Genomic DNA, 21,265 nt, shown 5'->3' with positions numbered 1-21,265 from the left:
CAATTCTCCTGCCTCAGCCTCCTGAGTAGCTGGGACTACAGGCACGCGCCACCATGCCCAGCTAATTTTTTGTAGTTTTAGTAGAGACGGTGTTTCACCATGTTGACCAGGATGGTCTCGATCTCTTGACCTCGTGATCCACCCGCCTCGGCCTCCCAAAGTGCTGGGATTACAGGCTTGAGCCACCGCGCCCGGCATGACACTCATTTTATAGCTGAAGAAACAGATGCAGAGTCATAAAATAACTAAGGTACAAGGGAATAAATCCTTGTCACCCCACTGCTTGGCCCCACATCCTTAAGTCCCAACTGCCTACCCTGAGTACCTCCAACCCTAGTGTAACTGCAAGGCACAACTTGTCTAAAAAAATGACCAAAATGCATTTATTTAATATACATCACAAGGGCTCAACCGAGGCTTAATTTAAAAGACAAAACAAAACAAAAATAATACCACAGCTCAAGATAGAGTCCTATACAGAAATCACGAAAAGGACAGACCATCTAAGGAAAAATGAAAAAGATGACACAAGGACAGGCTGGGCAGCCTGGGTCAGGGCTCCTGGCTGGTGACCTGCTTTGAGTAGGTTTCTTGGAGGTACTTCTTAAAAGCTGGAAGAGAACAGGCAGGTCTCAGTGAGTGATGGAGACAGGATGAGTTAATTTTTACTATTTTTAATTTTTTTTTCTTTTTTGAGACTGAGTCTTGCTCTGTTGCCCAGGCTGGGGTACAGTGATGCGATCTCGGCTCACTGCAACCTCCACCTCCCAGGTTCAAGCAATTCTCCTGTCTCAGCTTCCCAAGTAGTTAGGATTACAGGTGCATACCACCACGACTGGCTGGTTTTTTGTATTTTTTAGTAGAGACGGGATTTTACCATGTTTCCCAGGCTGGTTTCAAACTTCTGAGCTCAGGCAGTCCACCAGCCTCAGCCTCCCAAAGTGCTGGGATTACAGTCGTGAGTCATTGCACGCAGCCTATTGTTAATTACTATTATTACTGAGACAGAGTATCACTCTGTTGACCAAACTGGAGTGTAGTAGCATAATGTCCGCTCCCTGCAACCTCTGCTTCCTAGATTCAAGTGATTCTCCTGCCTCAGCCTCCTGAGTAGCTGGGACTACAGGTGTCCACCATCACCTTTTTTTGTATTTAGTAGAGGCAGGTTTTCACCGTGTTGGCCAGCTGGTCTCAAACTCCTGACCACATGTGATCTACCTGCCTTGGCCTCCCCAAGTGCTGGCGTTATAGGCTTGAGCCACTGTGCCTGGCCCAGGATGACTTAATTAAGGTGAGCAAGAGGGCAGCTTGACCAGGGATGCAAAGGTGGGAGGAGGCTGAGGAGGGGTGGGTTTCCCAGCCTGGCATTCTCCCTCTGCTGCCCACCCAGGCCGCTCCCTGGAAGGGCTTGCTTCCAGTGAGACTGGAGGGCATAGCCCAGGCAATCTACTAAGCAAACTCTTAACCTGCGTTAACACAGAAGGGGTTAATCCTACCTTCCTCCTTTTTGAGACAGGGTCTCACTCTGTTGTCTAGGCTGGAGAGCAGTGTTGCGATCATAGTCCACTGTGACCTTGAACTCCTGGCCTCAAGCTATCCTCCTGCCTTGGCCTCCCCAATAATTTCCCCAAATTATTTAGAGACAAAATATTTTATTTTGCTATAAAATAATTGCTATTTTGTAGCAAATAGGAACACTGGGGCAGAAGCACAAGTGGGCTGCCACCGACACACCGCCTTCCCCAACCAAGTCACTGGGATCCATTTGTTCGAGGGAGCCTTTGACGGTTGGGGGAGGGATCACCCTGTACTCGAGGACTGAGGACTCACCTGTGGGGTTTTTCCAGAGCTCGGCAGCATGCGTGTTCAAGGGACTATCAATGTTGGGTTCTATGGGTGGAGAGAAAGAGAAGGTCAAGGATGTAGAACAGGCTGACCCTGGGGAGTCCTGACAGACTCCCAGGTTGCATGGGAGGGGAAGAGGGTGGTCTCTAAAGTCACCTCCTAGCAGGCTCTGGATGGAGAGCAGAATGGTCCTGACGTCATACAGGGCAGACCACTTGTCCTTCAGGATGTCCAGGCATATGTTACCCTGGGTGTCCACATTGGGGTGGTAGCAGGGTGTGAGGAACTTCACCGTGGGCGCATTGTAAGGGTAGCCACTGGGGAACTCTAGCGAGAGCTTATACCTCAGGTCTTCATATACCTGGCATTTGGAGAAATAGACAGACGCAGAGTAAGCTCCAGCAGTAGCCTTATATCCCAACCCAAGCCTCATATAAGGGGCTTGCTGGAGCCTTGAGTTTCTCCGGGAGTGGACAGTAGGCAAACTGTTGAGCTGGTTCTGATGCTCCCCCTACCTTTAAAATAATTTTTAAAATTTTAATTTTAGAGACAGGGTTTCACCATGCCCAGGCCGGTCTCAAATTGCTGGGCTCATGCAGTCTGCCTGCCTCAGTCTCCCAAAGTGCTGGGATTACAGGCGTGAGCCGCTGTGCTTGGCCTGATCTTTCCTCTTACCTGGTGGAGACATCAGCGATTCTATAGTCTAAGAGTTGTAAATTGGCATCCTGTGCTTTAGTTCAATTAGAATATTAGTTGCTAATACCTAAAAATTGGATATTTGGCACAGATTTGGACTTCTGACTCATCTTAAACCTGATCTGCAGCAATGGGAAGCTGCCTTCTGGAGATCTGTGCCCTCCTACTGGCCAAAGTCCTCACTTCGTCCATTTCCGTACTGTCTGGCCACCTATAAACAGCCCTGCTTTAAACCCACCCTCTTATTGCAGGGGAAAAGAACAAGGCCACATGACTCAAGAGAATGTGAACATCACAGGGGGTGTGTCTTGCCTGGCCAAAGGCTTTAAGCAGAGCTCTCACTTGGATCTTACCTCCCACCTTTCCCCAGACTCCACAAAGCCACACTCACCCAACCCATCCCTACACTTACTGTTCCAGCTGCTCCATGGATGGTCCCTACCCATTTGAAAAGGTTGTCTGATTCAGGAAAGGCAGAAATCCCTTTATCGCCAGACATCTGGGGAGGAAACACATTCGCTGAAGTGTGGAGTAAACTTTGGGGCATAGCAAAGGTCAGTGGGTGAGACCTTTCTCCTTAATCTTATATATATATATGTACACATATACTGTATATATATATGATATAAATGGGTTTACCCCATCTCTACCAAAATACACACACACACATTTGCTCTGTAGTCCAGAATGGAGTACAGTGGCACGATCTCGGCTCACTGCAACCTCTGCCTCCCAGGTTCAAGTGATTCTAGTGCCTCAACCTCCCAAGTAGGAGGAATTACAGGTATGCATCATCACACATGGCTCATTTTTATATTTGTAGAGACGGGATTTTGCAATGTTGGCCAGGCTGGTCTCAAACTCCTGACCTCAAGTGATCTGTCCACCTTGGCCTCCCAAAGTGTTGGGATGACAGGCTTGAGCCACCGCACCTGGTCTCCCCTTAATCTCATCACACTCTTATCCAAAGTAAAGCAACCACATTCACAGGCTAGAAATACCAAGAAGGGTGGCAAGTTGCGTGTGGGTAAACTTGGTTGGGGCCGGGAAGTAGGCACACACTGGACAGGCAGGGTCTTGTATGACTTCAGGCAAGTGCTTTAGAGATAACTTCATGTAGGGGGATGGAATTGGGAGGAATAAACGGTGCAGGAGGGGTGTATGAACTTCTTCCCAGAAGGGAGCAAATTACATTCATCTTTTTATTCCTATGTCTAGCAAAAAAGCTGATGTAGGAAATGAGGCTACTGATAATTGGGTGGAAGGGTGGATCAGTCGGCTGGGGTTCTGGGCGCTTAGTCACTCACCATTAGGGTCATCAGCTCCTGCTGTAGCCTGCAAAAAGAGCATTGCGGGTTACCTGGGAGTCTGGATGGGCCAGGGCTCTAGATGGTGCATCTTCTCCCACCTGAATCTCTCAGGGGGAGCCGTCAACTTCTCCCTTACCCTGTCCCCGCCAAGTCACGAGCGTGTTTGCGCTGCCTTCATTTAGGCCCACTCAGGGAAGGAACCTGGCAGCGCTCCTACCCTCCCATCCTCCTTAGGGAGAACCTCAAAGAGCGATCTGAGCTCCTGGCGTGTCCCCCATCTCCCAAACTCACCCGCGCAAGGAGGTGGGAGTCCTGGAAGTCTCCGCCCTCGGCCCTCACGCCCAGGGGAATGCCAGGCTCCGAGCTCCTGGCGTGTTCTCCTGGACCCGCCTATCTCTTGCTCCAGAAGGAGGTTGGGGGTCCTAGAAATCTTTGCTTTGGGTCCCAATGCCTAGGGCATGGCAGGCCCGGCGAGTGGTACCCCGCATCACTCACCTTTTGCCCACGGGGCCCCGGGCGGCTCCTCCACTCGGCTCGGCTCCTTTACGGGCGGCAGCGACGCTAGTGGCGGCTGGGTCGCGGTTTTGGGAGGCCATCCGGGCGGCGCTGGCAAAGAGACAGGAACTCAGAGAACACGACTGTAACTGCAGGGCTGCGGGCCCGCCCGCCCGCGTTTGAATTGTAACCCTCTATGGGCATCGACCAATCAGTGGCTCGCTTGGGTTTGATCCAGCCAATGGGACGCGCCGGAGCGCTCTGTCGTGCGTCACTACTAGACCTACCCACCGGCGCACCAGTATTGGGCGGCAGGATCTCGCTTCTGACAGCCGATTGGTAGACGAGGCTGCCATTAACTAACGAATCCGTAGCACATTGGTGACCTTTGGAAAACGCTGACCATTAAAGGGCCAAGAAAACGTTCACGTGGGATGAACTCTCCTTAAGGATACAAGCCTTACTCCGCCTGGGAGCATCCAGGACGCCCAGCCCTTGATCCCATCTACGTCGGGAAGGGATCAATCCAATCTTGCCACACTGATACCCTTCCCCCAAACTGGAAACCTCTGCTCCTCCCTACTGTATAATAGTCTGGGCACCTTTGCTGGGTCCTGAGTATCTGAAAATCCCGGCGAGGGGAAAAACTAGAGGCTGATGGCCAGAGCAGCAGGCTCCCTATTAGAAAACGTAGGTTCATACATCTCCTCAGTTGACAGAAATAAAAAAGACAACATTGGTTCAGGCTGGGTGCAGTGGCTCATGCCTGCAATCCCAACACTTTGGAAGGCCCAGGCAGGATTGCTTGAACCCAGGAGTTCGAGACTAGCCTGGGCAACATAGGTAGACCTGTCTCTAATTAAGAGAAAAAAAAGAATAGGCTGGTGAGGTGGCACAAGCCTCTAGTCCCAGCTACTGGCAAGGCTGAGGAGGGAGAATCACTTGAGGCAGAGTCTTCACTCTAGCCTGGGCGACAGAGCAAGACTCTTGTCTCCAAACAAACAAAAACCTCAATAACACAGGTTCATATCCTGTATATCCTACCTCTCCAAAGGGTATTGTGTGACCTTGGGGCAGATCCTTTAGTATCTTAACCTGTAAAATGGGAGCAATAAAACCCAACTCTATTTTTTATATGGTCTGTCATCAAACCCCACAGGATTAGCCATCACAGTCTGCCATGTTCTTACATTAGCTGGGTAGAGAAACTACAAACCGGGACAGGAAAGAGGGGCAAGGTAATTGGTACTCCCTGCTTGGTTTCATCAAGCCTGGGTCTATACTGTTATGGGTGAGGTTATCTTGTCCTTTTTTCCTACACCCACTTCTAGAGCCCTTGATGTTCTGTCAGTTCCCGCAAGACTGAGGGCACAGCAGGTTCACCTTCTGTGTTTATTACAAACTGTTTAATTGCCCCTTATCCCAATAACTTTACAAATAAAGAACCACATGCCAGTCTGGGGGTGCTGTGCAGTGAGTCACTACAAACTTGCTCAGGCACAGCTTAGTGCCACTGAGATCCATCTAGGAGCAGTCCCAGTGGTGGCCTCAGCCGTGTGAGGAAGAGGGCTTTGAAGGATTGCCAAGTGTGGCCAGGAGACCCAGCCTCAGGTCTGTGGTGGTGCTTCAACAGCACGATGCTCATTCTCTGTCCGTAGTGTTTCCATATACTTTCTCATCTTCTCCACCATCCAGGAGGGTAGGACAAAGGATTTCAATTCTTCTAGCTTCAGGTCCAGGCATCCTCTGGAACAGACAATGAAGAAGGAAATTGGGGGAAGTGAAGATGTAGGTCCTGCCTCATCCTAGGGGCTACTTTGAGGCAGGGGGAGAAGTGGCAAGAGGCCCACTGGTTTTACCTGTAGTCATCACTGGCAGCAAGGTCCCGGATGTCCTCCTCGATGAGGAGGTAGGCCTGGGGCAGAAGCAAGGGAGAGTGGTCACTGCCTGATTCATTTCACTCCAACTCAGTAACACTTTGTTAAACATCTGCTTAATGTAAGGCCTGCTACTAGGTGGAAGAGGGGGATGTGCTCTCCAATTTAGTGAGGAAGAGTAAGTGGGGAGAGATGGGAATGGCTCCTTGAGACAATCTTCTACTAAAGTAGATGCTTTATGGGTGGGAGAGTAGGGAATGGTGACTTATTTATAGCCTCCTCTTTTAAAAAATGACCCATTTCTCTCTTGAATGATGTGGAGAAAAAATTTAAAAAGGGACCCACCATTGCTCCTCCACCTTTTAGTTAAGATCAAGTGTATAAAAGGACCCAAGATTGGTTATAACAAAATGGCAAAGAATGTCAGCAAAATATACATGGAAACAGGAAATCGGGAAGAGGAAACCACATGCTCCCTCTGAGGACAAAGATAACTTGGTTTAGAACTTTGTAGCAAAATGGAAAACATGATAACTGCCCTGCTGTCTAGTAATTGGCCTGTATTGTACTGGGGCCTGTAGAAATGCTTTGTTACAATGCCTCAATCTACAGTGGGTGAGGGCCCTTTTGTGAACGTTAACATATAAGAAGAGATGTTTGTCACATTAGAAAGCCTTCTGTGGGGCTGGGTGTGGTGGCTCATGCCTGCAATCCCAGCACTTTGGGAGGCTGAGGTGGGAGGATCACCTGAAGTCGGGAGTTCGAGACCAGCATGACTAACATGGAGAACACGGTGAAAGGGTGAGGGGGCAGAGGGAGACCTAGGAACAGGGAAGGGAACCTGAGGATTATAATGTGCTCTTCAGCATGAAGAAATGGGCCTTCTAAGTCTCTCTTCTCACATTGGTCAGGCTTTGGGAGTCAGATTTGGAGGTAAGCTGTCACCCACAGCCAGAATCCTGATTCCTAGGTGGGGTGGGTCCCTGGCAATGGCACATGTGAATAATGCTTACCATCTTGCCCCCTGTTGCCCGCATGTGATGCTGCTCAGCCAGCCAGTGCTTGTCCTGGGGGTCAGCTGCATACTGTAAGAGATGAAGTTGTAGGCGCATTAGCCTCAGGTAAGGGGTTCTTCTCATTTGGTCCTAGAGCATTACTCTTGCCCTTTGAGCAGTCCTTACCAAAAGTCCTTGTCTGCTAGCGTGGTGGATGTAGAGGGCTCATTAATCTCTTCACAGCAAGCCCAGCCAAGCCCAGAGGGCAGACCATGGGACCCAATTCCCAGAGACTTAGTATACTCCCAATCCCCAGTCCCTCTGTCAAAACGAAGCACCCTAGCAACTGGCGGGACTGATAACTATTATTTTAGAGCTTCCTCTTTTAAAAAGTGACCTGAGGTGGCTTATAAATGTCTGTAATTATTATGGTGACGATAATAAAGCAAAAATTAGGACACCTCAGGTACTGTCAGACGCAGAATAGCATCATGGTTAAGAACGCAATTTTGGAGTTACAAATAAGTTTTGTTTATTTATTAAGACATAGTATCACTCTTGTCCAGGCTGGAGTGCAGTAGCACTATCGCGGCTCCCTGCAATCTCCACTTCCTGGGTTCAACCTATTCGTCTGCCTTAGCCTCCTGAGTGGCTGGGATTACAGGCGTGTGCTACCACACCTGGCTGATTTTTGTATTTTTAGTAGAGATGGGGTTTCGCCATGTTGGCCAGGCTGGTTTTGAACTCCTGGCATCAAGTGATCCACCCGCCTCAGCCTCCCAAAGTGTTGGGATTACAGGCATGAGCCGCCATGCTCGGCCCAAATAAGGCTTAACTTCTGGCTTCTAGGCCGGGTTTCTTTGCACCTGGGTGAGAAACTGTGTTTTGGTCTCTATTACCTCCTGTGTATTGTCCGAATCTTTTTACAACAGGAATGGGTTATTATTTCTATAATCAAAAAGTTTAAAAATGAAAAATATTTGAATAACGTCTTCTGAAGGACAGAAAAATGGGCCAAAGATATAATAGGCAGCTTACAGAAGAAATACACATAAATTCTAAATGACTGAAAAGATACTTATAATCACTAATAGAGAATTGTAAAGTTGGGCCAGGAGCAGTGGCTTATGTCTGTAATCCCAGCACTTTGGGAGGCCAAGGATGTTGATCATTTGAAGTCGGGAGTTCGAGATCAGCCTGGCCAATACGGTGTAAACCTGTCTCTACTAAAAATATAAAATTAGGTGGGCGTGGTGGCACATCCCTGTAATCCCAGCTACTTGGGAGGCTCAGGCAGAATTGCTTGAACCTGGGAGATGGAGGTTGCAATCAGCTGAGATCACATCACAGCACTCCAGCCTGGGCAACAGAGGGAGACTCTGTCCCATTAAAAAAAAAAAAAAAAGAATTGTAAAGTGAAACAACAAAACAAATTTTCTCTCCAGTTATTGGACTGGAAAGATTAAAATGAGAGGTAATAACCACTGGTAATGAGAGTGTGAACTGGGAGTTTATTACAAATGGTGGATTTTAGAGTTGGGAAATTATGTAATAATAATTAACATTTATTGAGCCCTTACTGTGTGCCAGGCATTATGCTAAGTGCTTTACTACACTCTGTTAGTTAACCTTGGTCTATCACTTTTCCCATCTTATAAAAAACAAAAACAGACTCAGAAATGTGGATCAATTCCCAGACTTGAGCTAGTTAATAAAAGGAAAAAGAAATGTGGAGCCATTTGTTCAAGTTCATGCAGCCAGCAATGGAATGAGGCCTGAAGCCATATTTTTAACCATGCTGAAATGAGAATTCAAAGTAGGTCCAAGAGCGTATTGATTTTGGGGATGATACAAAGAAAGCTCTTGGAGGAGGTAGATCTTAAAGAATAGTCAGGCAGATAAGCATGGGAGAGGAAGCCACCCAGGTAAAGGGAATAGCAAGAGTGATGACATCAAGAGAGGCAAACAAGGAAGGAGCCACTGGGCAAACTATTTAAGTGTTGGGATGCGAGGATATAAGACTGGAGAAGACTGAGCAGGTATGCCTTTCAAAGAACTTGAAAATTTGCACAGAATGTGGTAGAGAAAGCTGTGATTTTGGGATCCCATAGGGGCTGTGGAGTTCTGGCAAGGGGTACCAAGCTTTATGTAGAGGTGCAAAAAACATGTGTGGAACACACATGCACTACTGCTATTTCCTAATCTACTTTGATGCTGTTGTGAACCGATAAAATACAAAATCATCTAAGAGGGTGAGTGAGTTTATGATTTCCTTTATTATTCCCTCAAACAGTGGGGATCAAAACATAGCTGCTCTCAGGAATCCCCTCTTTGAAAAGGCATAGGACCCTGCCTTGCTCCAAACTCTGTTTTACAGACAGCCACATATAGTAGTGGTTAAGAGCTCAGGCTTTGGTGAAGACAGACCTGGGTTTGAATCCTGACTCACCACTTCTAGCTGAGTAACTGTGGGCAAGTCACTCAGCCTTTCTCCACCTCTGATTGTTTTGAATTTGTGAAATAAGGATGGCAATACTTATTTTTCAAGATAATGTAAGTGTGGTATTTAAAACTATGTTTGGCATCCAATAAACATGCAGGGAAAGTAGCTGTTATTACTGAGGCACAGAGGTGCTGAGTAAACCATGAAAGGTTAAGGTGAATGGCAGAGGTGCAACTAGAACCCAGATGTCCTGACTCCCAGATCAGTGTTTGTTCTAAGCTTCTCTGTGCCGTGTGGAGTTCCCAGACTACTCCCAATCCATGGCCGGCTTTCCTCCCAGCCCTCACCTACCTTAAAGAGGTGCGGGTGCTTGATGTAGATTCTCCCTCTGGTGCCCCCCATCCCCAGGGCCCTGGAAAGTAAAAGCCAAGTGGTAAAGATTCCAGAAAGTGCAGTTCCTACTAGTGAACTCCTGAGCTGTTTCCTCTACCAGTGCCAAAGCTCTTAAACTTACTTGTTGGCTCGAGATCCCAACACGAAGGTGGTAGATTCATTCAGGCGAGCGGGGTCCCACTATGGAAAAAATAGAGAAGGTGGTGAGGGTGAAGTTTAAACTAGTGGGCAGGACAGAAATACTCCTCCCCCTGCCCTTTTCTCAGGCTTACCCTTATCTATTATTCAATCAACAGTTTACTCCAGACACTGAGTACTCACAATATGCTAGGCCCTGTCTGTGCTAGATACTGGGGATAAAGAGATGAATAAGATACAGTCTCCGTTTTCTAGGGCGCCACAGACATATGTACAGATAATTATACCACGATGCGATGAGGCAATGACACAGGTGAGTACAGGGTCTGAGGGCTGCCAAGGGGAGGGTGCAGCCCGGAAGGCTTCCTTAGAGAGGCATTTCCCAAGTTAATTCTGAAAGGGTGAGCACAAGTTGGAGTAAATGGGGTGAGGAACAAGGCAATTCTAGATGGGGCAGCATGCACAAAGATAGTGAGAGTCGGCTTGGCATGCTGGAGAAACTACTAGTAACTCAGTGTTGCTAACAGAGTACAAATTAGGGAGTGACAATTGATGGGGCTGGAGAGGGGAACCCAGAGGAGCTGGAGGTCCTATGAGATTATGTTCAGGGGACTGCATTTTATTTCTTCTGCAGGCATTGGGGAATTACTGAAGGCCTCTAAATAGGGAGTGAGAGTCAGATTTACTTTAAAGATAGCTTAGTCTTCTAGCAATGTAGATAACGGATTTGAAGGGGCAAGATGACAGGCAGGGAGAGCAGTTGAGAGGCCACTGTGATAAAGCAGTTGGAATGGCCTGAGCTAGGGCAGAAGTAAGGATGAAGAGAAGGAAATAGGAACTGCAATATGTTTAAGAGGAAGAATTATCCAGGACTTGAGTGGATGTTGGGAGGTGAGAAAAAGGAGGAGGCAAAGATGATTAAGATAAGTAATTTAAAGGGCTGTTAGGAAAGATTCTGATTTCATGTTTGGATATGCTGAGTCTGAAATGCCTATGGAACCTCCAGCAGAGTGGTCAAGCAGATAGTAGGATATATAAGTTTTAAAGCAGAAAGAGAGGCATGGGATGGACAAAGAGGTATGGGAGTTTCAGAACATGGTGGTCCCTGAAACCATAAGAGTACATGATTTAGATTATCCAGAGAGTTACTTTAGATGGAGCAGTGGGCCAAGGAGAGAAGTCTGGGGAACATCCATTTATATAAGTCACTGCTGCGGAAGAACTCACGAGAAAGAAGGGATGTTTAGAGAAGAACAGAAAGATTCAGGGGAATGCAGGATCATTATTCTAAGCGAATAGAGTTTTAGAAGAAAGGCATGATTACCAGTGTGAAAGCAGAGAGGGCCAAAAGACAAGAGGTGGACAGCAGCTACTGGACGCAGCCTCAATGAGGACAGGGGTGCTGTATCAACATTATTGGAGTTCCATAGATGATTTTATTTAAGAAAGGATCTCACTGCTACAACAGTGTGCAAACAACTGCTCTGGAGGCAACAGAGGCTAATGGTGAGAAGCACAGAATCTGGTGTCAGTGGGTCTTGGGTTTGAGACTTGGCTCAATCACTTACGAGCTATGTGACTCTGGGCAAGTCTCAAGTGCAGTAAGTGTATAAGAAAATTGAATAAAATAATTTCTGACCACAGGGAAGTTGGCAGAAAAGGAAACTCCTCGTTTATAGAATGGTTCACAGAATCCATCTCCTAAGTTGTTATAAAGATTAAATGAGATAGTCTACACAAAAGATTTAGGGCACTGGCTGTTAATACTAAGTATTGAATAAGTGTTAGTGACCACTAGCTCTTATAAGGAGAAGGCTTCAGCAAAGATTCAAGGCCTCTCTTTGTTCTGGCTCTAACACCAGTTCCTACATAGGATCCTCTCTGAGCCAGTGTGGCTGGAGGTGGAGAGGGGAAGATGGTTCTGGAATGGTGTGCATGCATCCTTCGCCCTCTGCCCCTTTCCCTCGTGGTGGGTCCCAGAGATAGTGGTCACTGCCATGCTCACATAAGCATACCTTGGGACCTTCCCGGCGAATTGGTTCACAGGATTTTGGTTTCCATCTGCTTGGAAGGAAAGAATAAAGGTGAATTCTCCAAGATGAGACCTAGGACTGAATGCAGGCTTGCTGGTGATGGTAGGAGTTCCTCACACACTCTCACTTTAGCCCTGGGCATCCTCCTTCGTGGTGACACGTTAGAGGAGGAGCAAAGGTAAAAAAGCACTGGACTGGAAGCTATTCTAGCACTAGCCCTGCTCTTACACAGTGGCGTGAGCAACTCCAAGAACCTATGAGTGGCAGTTTTCTCATCTGTCAAAAGAGACAAAAGCAGCAATTGCCCTACCTATCTTGTGTTTGTGAGAAATAAAACTGCTTCATGTAGGAGACACGTCTAAGGTATGACAGTGAATACTATCCCATCTACTAAGCCAGTGGTTTCAAATGAACCCCAAGCCCCTGAACCAGACCAGTGTGGCTTGATTTAAATATTGGGCTTCCATGAAAAGTTTTGTTTGAAAAAGATTCTGCTGCTTCAAAATTTTTTTAGAAAGTGGGGCTGGAGGGTGGGTTGGGGGGAAGGAGGGATGAACAGGTAGAGCATGGAGGATTTTCAGGGCCCTGAAAGTGCTCTGTGTGATATCAGAATGGTGGATGCACGTCACTATGCTTTTGTCTACGTTCATGTACAATACCAAGAGGGAACCCTCATGGAAACTATGTACCCTGAGGATCAAGATGAGTCAAAGCAGCTTCATCAAATGTACCACTCAGGTGCCTGGTATTGATAATGGGGGAGGCTGTGCATGTGTAGGGGCAGGGAGTATATGGGATATGTCTGTACCTTCCTTTCAATTTTGCTGTGAACCTAAAACTGTTCTAAAAAAAGATATACATATATTTGAAAATGACCATTTTGGAGGCAATAACTGTATGACATCAGGCAAGTAATTCTCTGAGTCTGTTCTTTTTTTTTTTTTTTTGAGATGGAGTCTCACTCTGTCGCCTAGGCTGGAGTGCAAGGGCACAATCTCGGCTCACTGCAACCTCTGCCTCCTGGGTTCAGGCAATTCTCTGCCTCAGCCTCCTAAGAAGCTGGGATTACAGGTGCCCGCCACCACACCCAGCTGATTTTTGTATTTTTAGTAGAGACAGGGTTTCACCATCTTGGCCAGGCTGGTCTTGAACACCTGACCTCGTGATCCACCCGCCTTGGCCTCCCAAAGTGCTGGGATTACAGGCATGAGCCACCGTGCCTGGCCTCTGAGTCTGCTCTTTATCTGAAAAATTAATGGTATCTTCTTTAAAGGGTGGCTACAAAGATTAAAAGGTAAAGTACGTAAGGTATTTAGACCAGTCATAAGCATTCAATATATGCTAACAATGACAAACCTCTGGTGTTTAATCAAGCTAGGCCAGACTGTTCAGGGGATAAAACAATTTCCTCCTCACTACCCTCCTTCCTCTCCCCTCAAACCAGGGTAACCCCCTCCACGATGACTTAAGCAGATGGATCTGATTTTGCCAGGCACAGAACCCTGGCCTCTTTTCCTTCGGGACCCCTCGCTCCATCTGCTCCCCTAGGGTCTCACCACACTGTTGGTCCCTACTCACACCATGCCGGCGGCTGCCCGGTCGCTTGACAGGATGTGTCCAGGAGGCCGTCCTTTCCTCTGCCACAAAGAACAGCTGTCAGAGGCCTGCCCCTGGGGTTACTCCCCGTACCTTGTGGGCAGGTCCGGAGTCACTTGGTAGAGATGGTTTTTCAAAGAGATCAAATGATATTTGACAGGGGACAGGGAGAAAAACTGCCTGTCATGCCCAGGAAGGCTCAAAAAGGCTTTGAGGAAGTCCAGTACTTTGTGGAGTGAAGAGCCATTTTTTTCTTTTATCGGTGAAGAGCCTTTTTTGAGAGACAGGGTCTCCCTCTGTAGCCTGGAGTGCAACGGGATGATCATTATCTCACTGCAGCCTTGAACTCCTGGGCTCAGTGATCCTCCCACCACAGACTCTTATGCAGCTAGGACAAGAGGCATATGCCAGCATGCCTGGCTAATTTATTTTTTTGTTGTAGAGACAGGGTCTCACTATGTTACCAAGACGGGTCTCAAAACTCCTGGGCTCAAGTGATCCTCCCCAGTTTGGCCTCCCAAAGTGTTGGGATTATAGGCATGAGCCACCATGCCTGGCCTCAAGGGCCTTTTTCAGCCAGAAAATGACACAAGGAAATGGTTTACCTTTTTAGGAAGTGGGCTTCCTCGATGGGCACATTCTTCTTCTGCCTGCCGGCCACGCTAAAAGAAAACGGAAGGGGGTTAGCAGAAGGCCAGTGCCTGGGAGCTGCAGGTCTGCTGGAGTTGCAGAAGACAGAGTCCTGGACTACAGCCCCCCAGCCCTGCTCTGATCCAGGCCACAGAAGCCCATCTAGCATGATGCCGTTTGGACCTGGTCCTACAAATGGAAGGTACTTGAGACCTCCCTGGACCCACATATTTCACTTGCTTCCCCAGCCTGAAGGACCTCTCCCTCCAACACCCCAGAACACAGTGACTCTGACCTTTATTCCTGGAAGCTCATGGGTCAATCTGGGTACTACTTTTTCTCCATCTGAAAACAGTAGTTTAGCCTGAAGGGAAAAGAGCAAGTGTTACCAGTTACTGTTTTTATGGGTAAGCATACCCTATCTACTTCCCTCTTTTTTTATTTGGAGACAAAGTCTCACTCTGTTGCCCGGGTTGGAGTGCAGCAGCACTACCTTGGCTCACTGCAACCTCCATCTCCTGCGTTCAAGTGATTCTCATGCCTCAGCCTCCAAAGTAGCTGGGACTACAGGCATGTGTCACCACACCCAGCTAATTTTTGTATTTTTAGAAAAGACGGGATTTCACCATGTTGGCCAGGCTGGTCTCAAACTCCTGACATCAAGTGATCTGCCTACTTCCAAAGTGCTTGGATTACAGGCATGAGCCACAATGCCTGGCTCCCTGCTTCAATTTTTATAGACATAACTCCAACTGGGTTAAAACTCTTCTGTGGTTAATACAAAGACACAAATATATGTGTGTATGTGTGTGTGTGTGTGTGTATATTTAAAACAAACAGGCCGGGCGCGGTGGCTCAAGCCTGTAATCCCAGCACTTTGGGAGGCAAAGGCGGGTGGATCACGAGGTCAAGAGATCGAGACCATCCTGGTCAACATGGTGAAACCCCGTCTCTACTAAAAATACAAAAAATTAGCTGGGCATGGTGGTACGTGCCTGTAATCCCAGCTACTCAGGAGGCTGAGGCAGGAGAATTGCCTGAACCCAGGAGGCGGAGGTTGTGGTGAGCCGAGATTGCGCCATTGCACTCCAGCCTGGGTAACAAGAGCGAAACTCTGACTCAAAAAAAAAAAAAAAAAGCAAAATAAACTACTGTTAATGTTTCAATGTAAATTCTTCCTTGCTTGTCCCACATAAATACATACTATATGTTTTTTCAAACTAAATACATTAGTATAACACATATTCCTCAGTAAGCTGCTGTTTTTCTTTTTTTTCCAAGACAAAGTCTTGCTCTGTTGCCCAGGCTGGAGTGCAGTGGTGGCTCATTGCAACCTCTGTCTCTCAGGTTCAAGCAATTCTCCTATCTCAGCCTCCTGAGTAGCTTGGGATTACAGGCATGCCACCATGCCCGGCTATTTTTTTTTTTTTTTGGGGGGGTATTTTTAGTAGAGGCAGGGTTTTACCATGTTGGCCAGGCTGCTTTCAAACTTCTGACGTTCTGATCTACTCGCCTTGGCCTCCCAAAGTGCTGGGATTACAGGCGTGAGCCTCTGCACCTGGCCTGCTGTCTTTCTTTTAATAAATATTGAGTACCTAGGACCTAAGTGCTGTGGACACAGCAGTAACGAGGACAAGCTCTTGTGGAGCTTATATTCTGTGGATGACCTGGATAATAAGCACAGAAACAAACAAGATAATTGTGGATCATGATAGATGCTGTCAGAAAAAAAAAGGAAACCCAGACAGATGTGACAGAGAAACACCACAGTGGGAGGGCTACTTTGAGGGAGTCGCCAGGGAAGCCTTGCTCAGAAGGTGGCCTCTGAGTTGAGGTGTGAAGGAGGCTGTAAAAAAAAAAAAAGCCGGGCAGAAGCGTCTCAGCAGCAGGGAGGAGTGTGGAAGCCTGAAGGTGGGAACACCTCGCTCATTTGAGGAAGAACAAGATGGAATGGGCAGAGGGGAGATGGTGCATGTGCAGGGGCCTTGCAGCCAGGTGCAGAATTGGGTTCATCCGACCTCTGCCAGTGGCATTTGACTGTGCTGAGGGTTCCCCCTTCTGGAAGCACTCTTTTCTACACACTTCCTTGTGTTCCTCCTACTTCTCTGGCCAGTCTTTCTTAGCCTTCTTTGCTGGCCTTTCCTCCTCGGTCTGGTTCTTTTCCCCCATCGTCTCTCATTACATATTCTATTTGCTCTCATCTAGAAATTCTCACAGCTTCAATTAATATCTATAAACCATGACTCCATAATTTTTAAAGTCTTCAGCTGTAGACAAAAGGTTATCGTGTGAGCTCTAGACTTACATACCAAATAGTCTGCGCCATGCTTGGATGGCTCAAAGCTGCTAATCCATAATTGGATTCATCCTCTTCTCCAAACTTTGTCCCTTTTCAGAGTGAACAAGTCTCAATGTGTAACTGTGCATATATTTGTGTGGTAATCTAATTCATACCTGTCTGTTAACTAGGCTGTAAGTTCTATTAGAGCAGGAAGTTTGTTCATTTATTATTTGTTCATTCACTTAGTCAATAATTCAGCAAACTCAGTACACATACTAAGAGCCATATTCCAAGGCTGGGAATACAGTGGTGAACAAGATTAGGCTTTAAAGCTCAAGATTTTAGCAGAGGTAGGAGTGCAAGAAGACCTCTCTGATATTTAAACTAAGATCTGAAGAAGGAGCCAGCTATATAGAGTTAAGGGTAGATTACTCCAGGTACTAAGAACAGCAAGCAAAATGGCCTGAGCTTGTTTAGAGGACCAGAAAGGAGTTCAGAACAGCTACAGTATAGTCAATAAAAGGGAGGTGAGATGAAATGAAGTTAAAGAAGCAGGCGGAAGCCGATCCAGGTAAGGCTCTGTGGGTCATGGTAAGGCATTAGGACTTTATTCTGCCTGCAATAGGAAAGTCACTGAAGAGTTTTAAAAAGGGGAGTGATGGCTGGGCCCAATGGCTCACCCCTGTAATCCCAGCACTTTGGAAGGCTGAGGCGGGTGGATCACCTGAGGTCACGAGTTTGAGACCAGCCTGACTAACATGGAGAAACCCCATCTCTACTAAAAGTACAAAATTAGCAGGGCATGGTGGTGCATGCCTATAATCTCATTGGGAGGCTGAGGCAAGAGAATCGCTTGAACCTGGGAGGCAGAGGTTGCAGAGAGCCAAGATAGTGCCACTGTACTCCAGCCTGGGCTACAGAGCGAAATGCCATTAAAAAAAAAAAAAGGTGGAGTGACATGATCTAATTCATCTTTACAGAGATCAGTCTGGCTGCTGTGAGAAGATGATTGGAACCTGCTAACAGTGAATATAGCTCTGGACTGAGATATAAATGTGTCAATTATGAGCAGCTGAATTGGCTTCAAAGCCACAGGACTAGATGAAAACACCTACGAAAACAGTGAACCATGAAAGAGAAAGGGTTTGAGGATTGAACTTGGGAAGGCACCAACAGTCAGAGGTTGGGGAGGGGGTGACGGAGAAGAGTAGGCAATGAAGTTGGAGCAAACAGACGAGTGTTCCAAGAAACACGAAATGATCCACTGTGACAAATGTCACTGTGAAGCTAAGTTAAGGACAGTTAGGGACCACAGCGTTTGTCAACATGGGAGGTTACTAGTGACCCCGACAAGAGGGGTTGCAGTGAAGAGGTGGGGACTGAAGTGAAAGCAAAGTGAACAGAATGAATGGGAGGAGAGAAAGTAAGCCAGCAACTACTGGCGACCTTTCCTGATGTCTCCCTATAAAAGGGTGATGCTAACAATTTCTATTAATAACAGCAGCTGACACATGTAAACAGGTTCTCTACTCTCTTGGGAGCAGTCATTTATAGACCTGATGTCATACCTCCTGACCACAGCAGAGAGGCAGGGAGGCAGCACGGTGCTCACCCCCATGATACCAAACAGGGCCGTGGTGACTCGATCCACCAAGTACTTGCAGAGATGAGACAGATCTTAGCTATTCTAATTACTGTGTGTCTTAAGCCATTTCTTTTTTTTGCTTGCCTTTTAAGTTTTTCTAGCTTTATTAAGGTATAATTGATAAACAGAAATGGTACATATTCAAGGTGTACAATGTGATGAACTGACATACACATACACAGTGAAATGATTACCACAATGAAATCAATCAACACATCCACTGCTGCCATTTTGTGTGTGTGGACACTTAAGATCTATGGTCTCAGCAAATTTCAAACAAGAGAGATATGTGGTCACCATGTACAAAAAACTGCCCAGAACTTGTTCGTCTTATAACTAAAAGTTTGCACCCTGATTATCCTCCTATTCTCCCCTCCAGCTACTGCCATTCTACTCTTCTCTGAGTTTGCTAAGCAACAATTTCTTCATCTGTAAAATAGAAATTAAAAGATATCTTCTGTACACGGTTTCTTCTGAGACATAAAAAAAAATAATGCATTTATCCTGGTACCTGACATAGAGTAGCTATTTCCCTTCCCTTGATTGTCAGCAACAGCCTCAAGCCTATCTAGATATGTGGCTTGTTAGGCATTCCCCAAAATACCACTGACGGTAAGATCACTTTTCTTTTTTTTTTTTTTTTGAGACGGAGTTTCACTCATGTTACCCAGGCTGGAGTGCAATGGTGCTATCTCGGCTCACCGCAACCTCCGCCTCCTGGGTTCAGGCAATTCTCCTGCCTCAGCCTCCTGAGTAGCTGGGATTACAGGCATGCACCACCATGCCCAGCTCATTTTTTGTATTTTTAGTAGAGACGGGGTTTCACCATGTTGACCAGGACGGTCTCGATCTCTTGACCTCATAATCCACCCGCCTCGGCCTCCCAAAGTGCTGGGATTACAGGCTTGAGCCACCGCGCCCGGCACTTTTCGTTTTTTTTGAAGTTTCACTCTTGTTGCCCAGGCTGGAGTGCAATGGTGCGATCTCAGCTCACCGCAGCCTCTGCCTCCTGGGTTCATGCGATTCTCCTGCTTCAGGAGTAGCTGGGATTATAGGCATGTGCCACCACACCTGGCTAATTTTGTATTTTTAGTAGAGATAGGTTTTCTCCATGTTGGTCAGGCTGGTCTTGAACTCCCAACCTCAGATGATCCACCCACCTTGGCCTCCCAAAGCGCTGAGATTACAGGTGTGAGCCATCACAGGCCAGCCTTCTTTTTTTTATTTTTATTTTTTAAGACAGAGTCTTGCACTGTCACCCAGGCTGGAGTATAGTGGTGGCATGTCGGCTCACTGCAACCTCTGCCTCTCGGGTTCAAGGGATTCAAGTGCCTCAGCGTTCCAAGTAGCTAGGATTACAGACGTGCACCACCACGCCCAGCTAATTTTCATATTTTTTGTAGAGATGCGGTTTCCCCATGTTGCCCAAGCTGGTCTCAAACCCCTGGCTTTGAGTAATCTGCCAACCTTGACCTTCCAAAGTGCTGGGATTACATGTGTAAGCCACCACGCCTGGCCTAAGATCACATTTCTTGTCAGAGGCTCGAGAGCTAAACCTTGTGCCTGCATCTCTTGACCCCCTTGGTCTTACCTGCTCCAGGCAGCTCCGACAGGCCTCCTGGATCAGCTGCTCTGCATCCACCTCTTCTCCAACATTGTCTCGCACGTTGAGTGCTGCCTTCTGGAAGAACTAGGGAAATACAACAGAGGACAAGGTCAGAAGCCCTGTTAATGCACATCGACCTAAAGGAAACGGAATATAAGACAAGCTTTTATCCTAGCCTCATACAGAAGGAAAAAGTGATTATGAGCAAGGCTTTGGGATTGGTCAGATTTAGATTCACATTTTAGGCTCTTCCTCCTCCCTTTATTCCCCCTCTTAAGGATATAATCATGGAGGGGCCCAAAAGATTAATGTGTAAACAGTGCAAAAATCAAAGAATAACCTAAATATCTAAATTAGCTTAAATAAATGGTGGCATATCCACACCATGAAATGCTATGCAAATATTAAAAATCACAATAAAGATGATGTAAGAGAATATAGTTTTGACATGTAAAGGTATTCATGATATACCTCAAAGTGAAGAAAGGAGGTTGTAGAATACTTTGGTAAATGTGTGCCTTTTAATGTAATATAGCACAAGCAAACACAGAGACAAAAGAATCCTAGAGCTATATACTGAAGTAACAGAGGGGATATTGCAGGTGACTGTTTTCTTCTCTTGGATTATCTATATCCTCTTGCTTTTTATAATTTACATATATTACTTCTGTAGAAGAAAAAAAGAATGGCTGTGTCTGAAGTGAATAGGCCAGAAGATATTAAGATGGCAGAAAGTCCTAACTGAATTCTGACTGCCCAGTCTGAAATTAACATCAATGGGATGGAGAGGAGTGAGACCTGACAAGGGCAGCAGGAGGCCGCAATCCCAGTTGGCTGTGAAAAGGGAAGGAAGAAAGTTTCTCTGCTGGGTAAGCAGGAGAGTTTGAGCCTGAATACATGAGAAGGTAAGGTGATGAGGTCCCAAACACAGCTGCGAGGCACCTGGGAATGTACTCATACAGTCATCTCTAAAAAATGTCTAGCCAAGTAATGCCTAGAAAAAGTGTCAGTTCTCTCTGGGGTATAGGAAAATTCTGGAACCTAAACCCAGTACTTCTGTTGTGAGAGACAATTATGGGAATGTACTGCCATTTCATATTTAGCAAGGTTAAATGCCTCTGTTGTTAACATCAAACCAAGGAGAAGAGTGCTAATGGACTGGATTAGAAACTGCAAGAGCCGGCCGGGCGCGGTGGCTCACGCCTGTAATCCCAGCACTTTGGGAGGCCGAGGCGGGTGGATCACGAGGTCAAGAGATCGAGACCATCCTGGTCAACATGGT

At 46.8% G+C, this 21,265-nt stretch overlaps 2 protein-coding genes across 2 annotated transcripts in view; both read right to left on the bottom strand.

The window, feature by feature from the left end:
- Positions 1-361: 361 nt before the first annotated feature.
- Positions 362-4,562, bottom strand: UBE2C (ubiquitin conjugating enzyme E2 C). Its single transcript, XM_017541241.2, has 6 exons — positions 4,347-4,562; positions 3,849-3,876; positions 2,954-3,040; positions 2,002-2,206; positions 1,831-1,890; positions 362-611 (listed from the first exon to the last, which is right to left on the bottom strand). Exons 1-6 carry the CDS (start codon positions 4,445-4,447, stop codon positions 553-555), a joined length of 540 nt encoding a protein of 179 aa, XP_017396730.1. The 5' UTR covers positions 4,448-4,562; the 3' UTR covers positions 362-552.
- Positions 4,563-5,724: 1,162 nt separating this feature from the next.
- The window catches only part of DNTTIP1 (deoxynucleotidyltransferase terminal interacting protein 1), a 19,381-nt gene continuing 3,840 nt past the window's right edge, over positions 5,725-21,265 (bottom strand). The window contains exons 4-13 of the mRNA XM_017541239.2: positions 19,969-20,067; positions 14,747-14,815; positions 14,427-14,483; positions 13,804-13,862; positions 12,208-12,253; positions 10,176-10,234; positions 10,013-10,073; positions 7,237-7,308; positions 6,206-6,261; positions 5,725-6,092 (exon numbers count right to left, since the gene is read on the bottom strand). Of these exons, the coding sequence (XP_017396728.1) occupies positions 5,954-6,092; positions 6,206-6,261; positions 7,237-7,308; positions 10,013-10,073; positions 10,176-10,234; positions 12,208-12,253; positions 13,804-13,862; positions 14,427-14,483; positions 14,747-14,815; positions 19,969-20,067 (717 nt within the window). The 3' untranslated portion in view covers positions 5,725-5,953. The remainder of the gene's footprint in view (positions 6,093-6,205; positions 6,262-7,236; positions 7,309-10,012; positions 10,074-10,175; positions 10,235-12,207; positions 12,254-13,803; positions 13,863-14,426; positions 14,484-14,746; positions 14,816-19,968; positions 20,068-21,265) is intronic.

Source organism: Cebus imitator, unplaced genomic scaffold (assembly GCF_001604975.1).
Source record: "Cebus imitator isolate Cc_AM_T3 unplaced genomic scaffold, Cebus_imitator-1.0 Scaffold132, whole genome shotgun sequence".
Lineage (NCBI taxonomy): Eukaryota > Metazoa > Chordata > Mammalia > Primates > Cebidae > Cebus > Cebus imitator.
The sequence above is the reverse complement of the archived record's forward strand: the minus strand, read 5'-3'. Positions and strand labels throughout refer to the sequence as shown.

Excerpts from the sequence above, each read along its gene's own strand:
- UBE2C (XM_017541241.2), bottom strand. The coding sequence starts at position 4,447 with ATGGCCTCCCAAAACCGCGACCCAGCCGCCACTAGCGTCGCTGCCGCC. Across the intron at positions 3,041-3,848 it reads AGGAGCTGATGACCCTAATG|ATGTCTGGCGATAAAGGGAT; the intron begins GTGAGTGACTAA and ends TTTCCTCCCCAG. Across the intron at positions 1,891-2,001 it reads CATCCAGAGCCTGCTAGGAG|AACCCAACATTGATAGTCCC; the intron begins GTGACTTTAGAG and ends CTCCACCCATAG.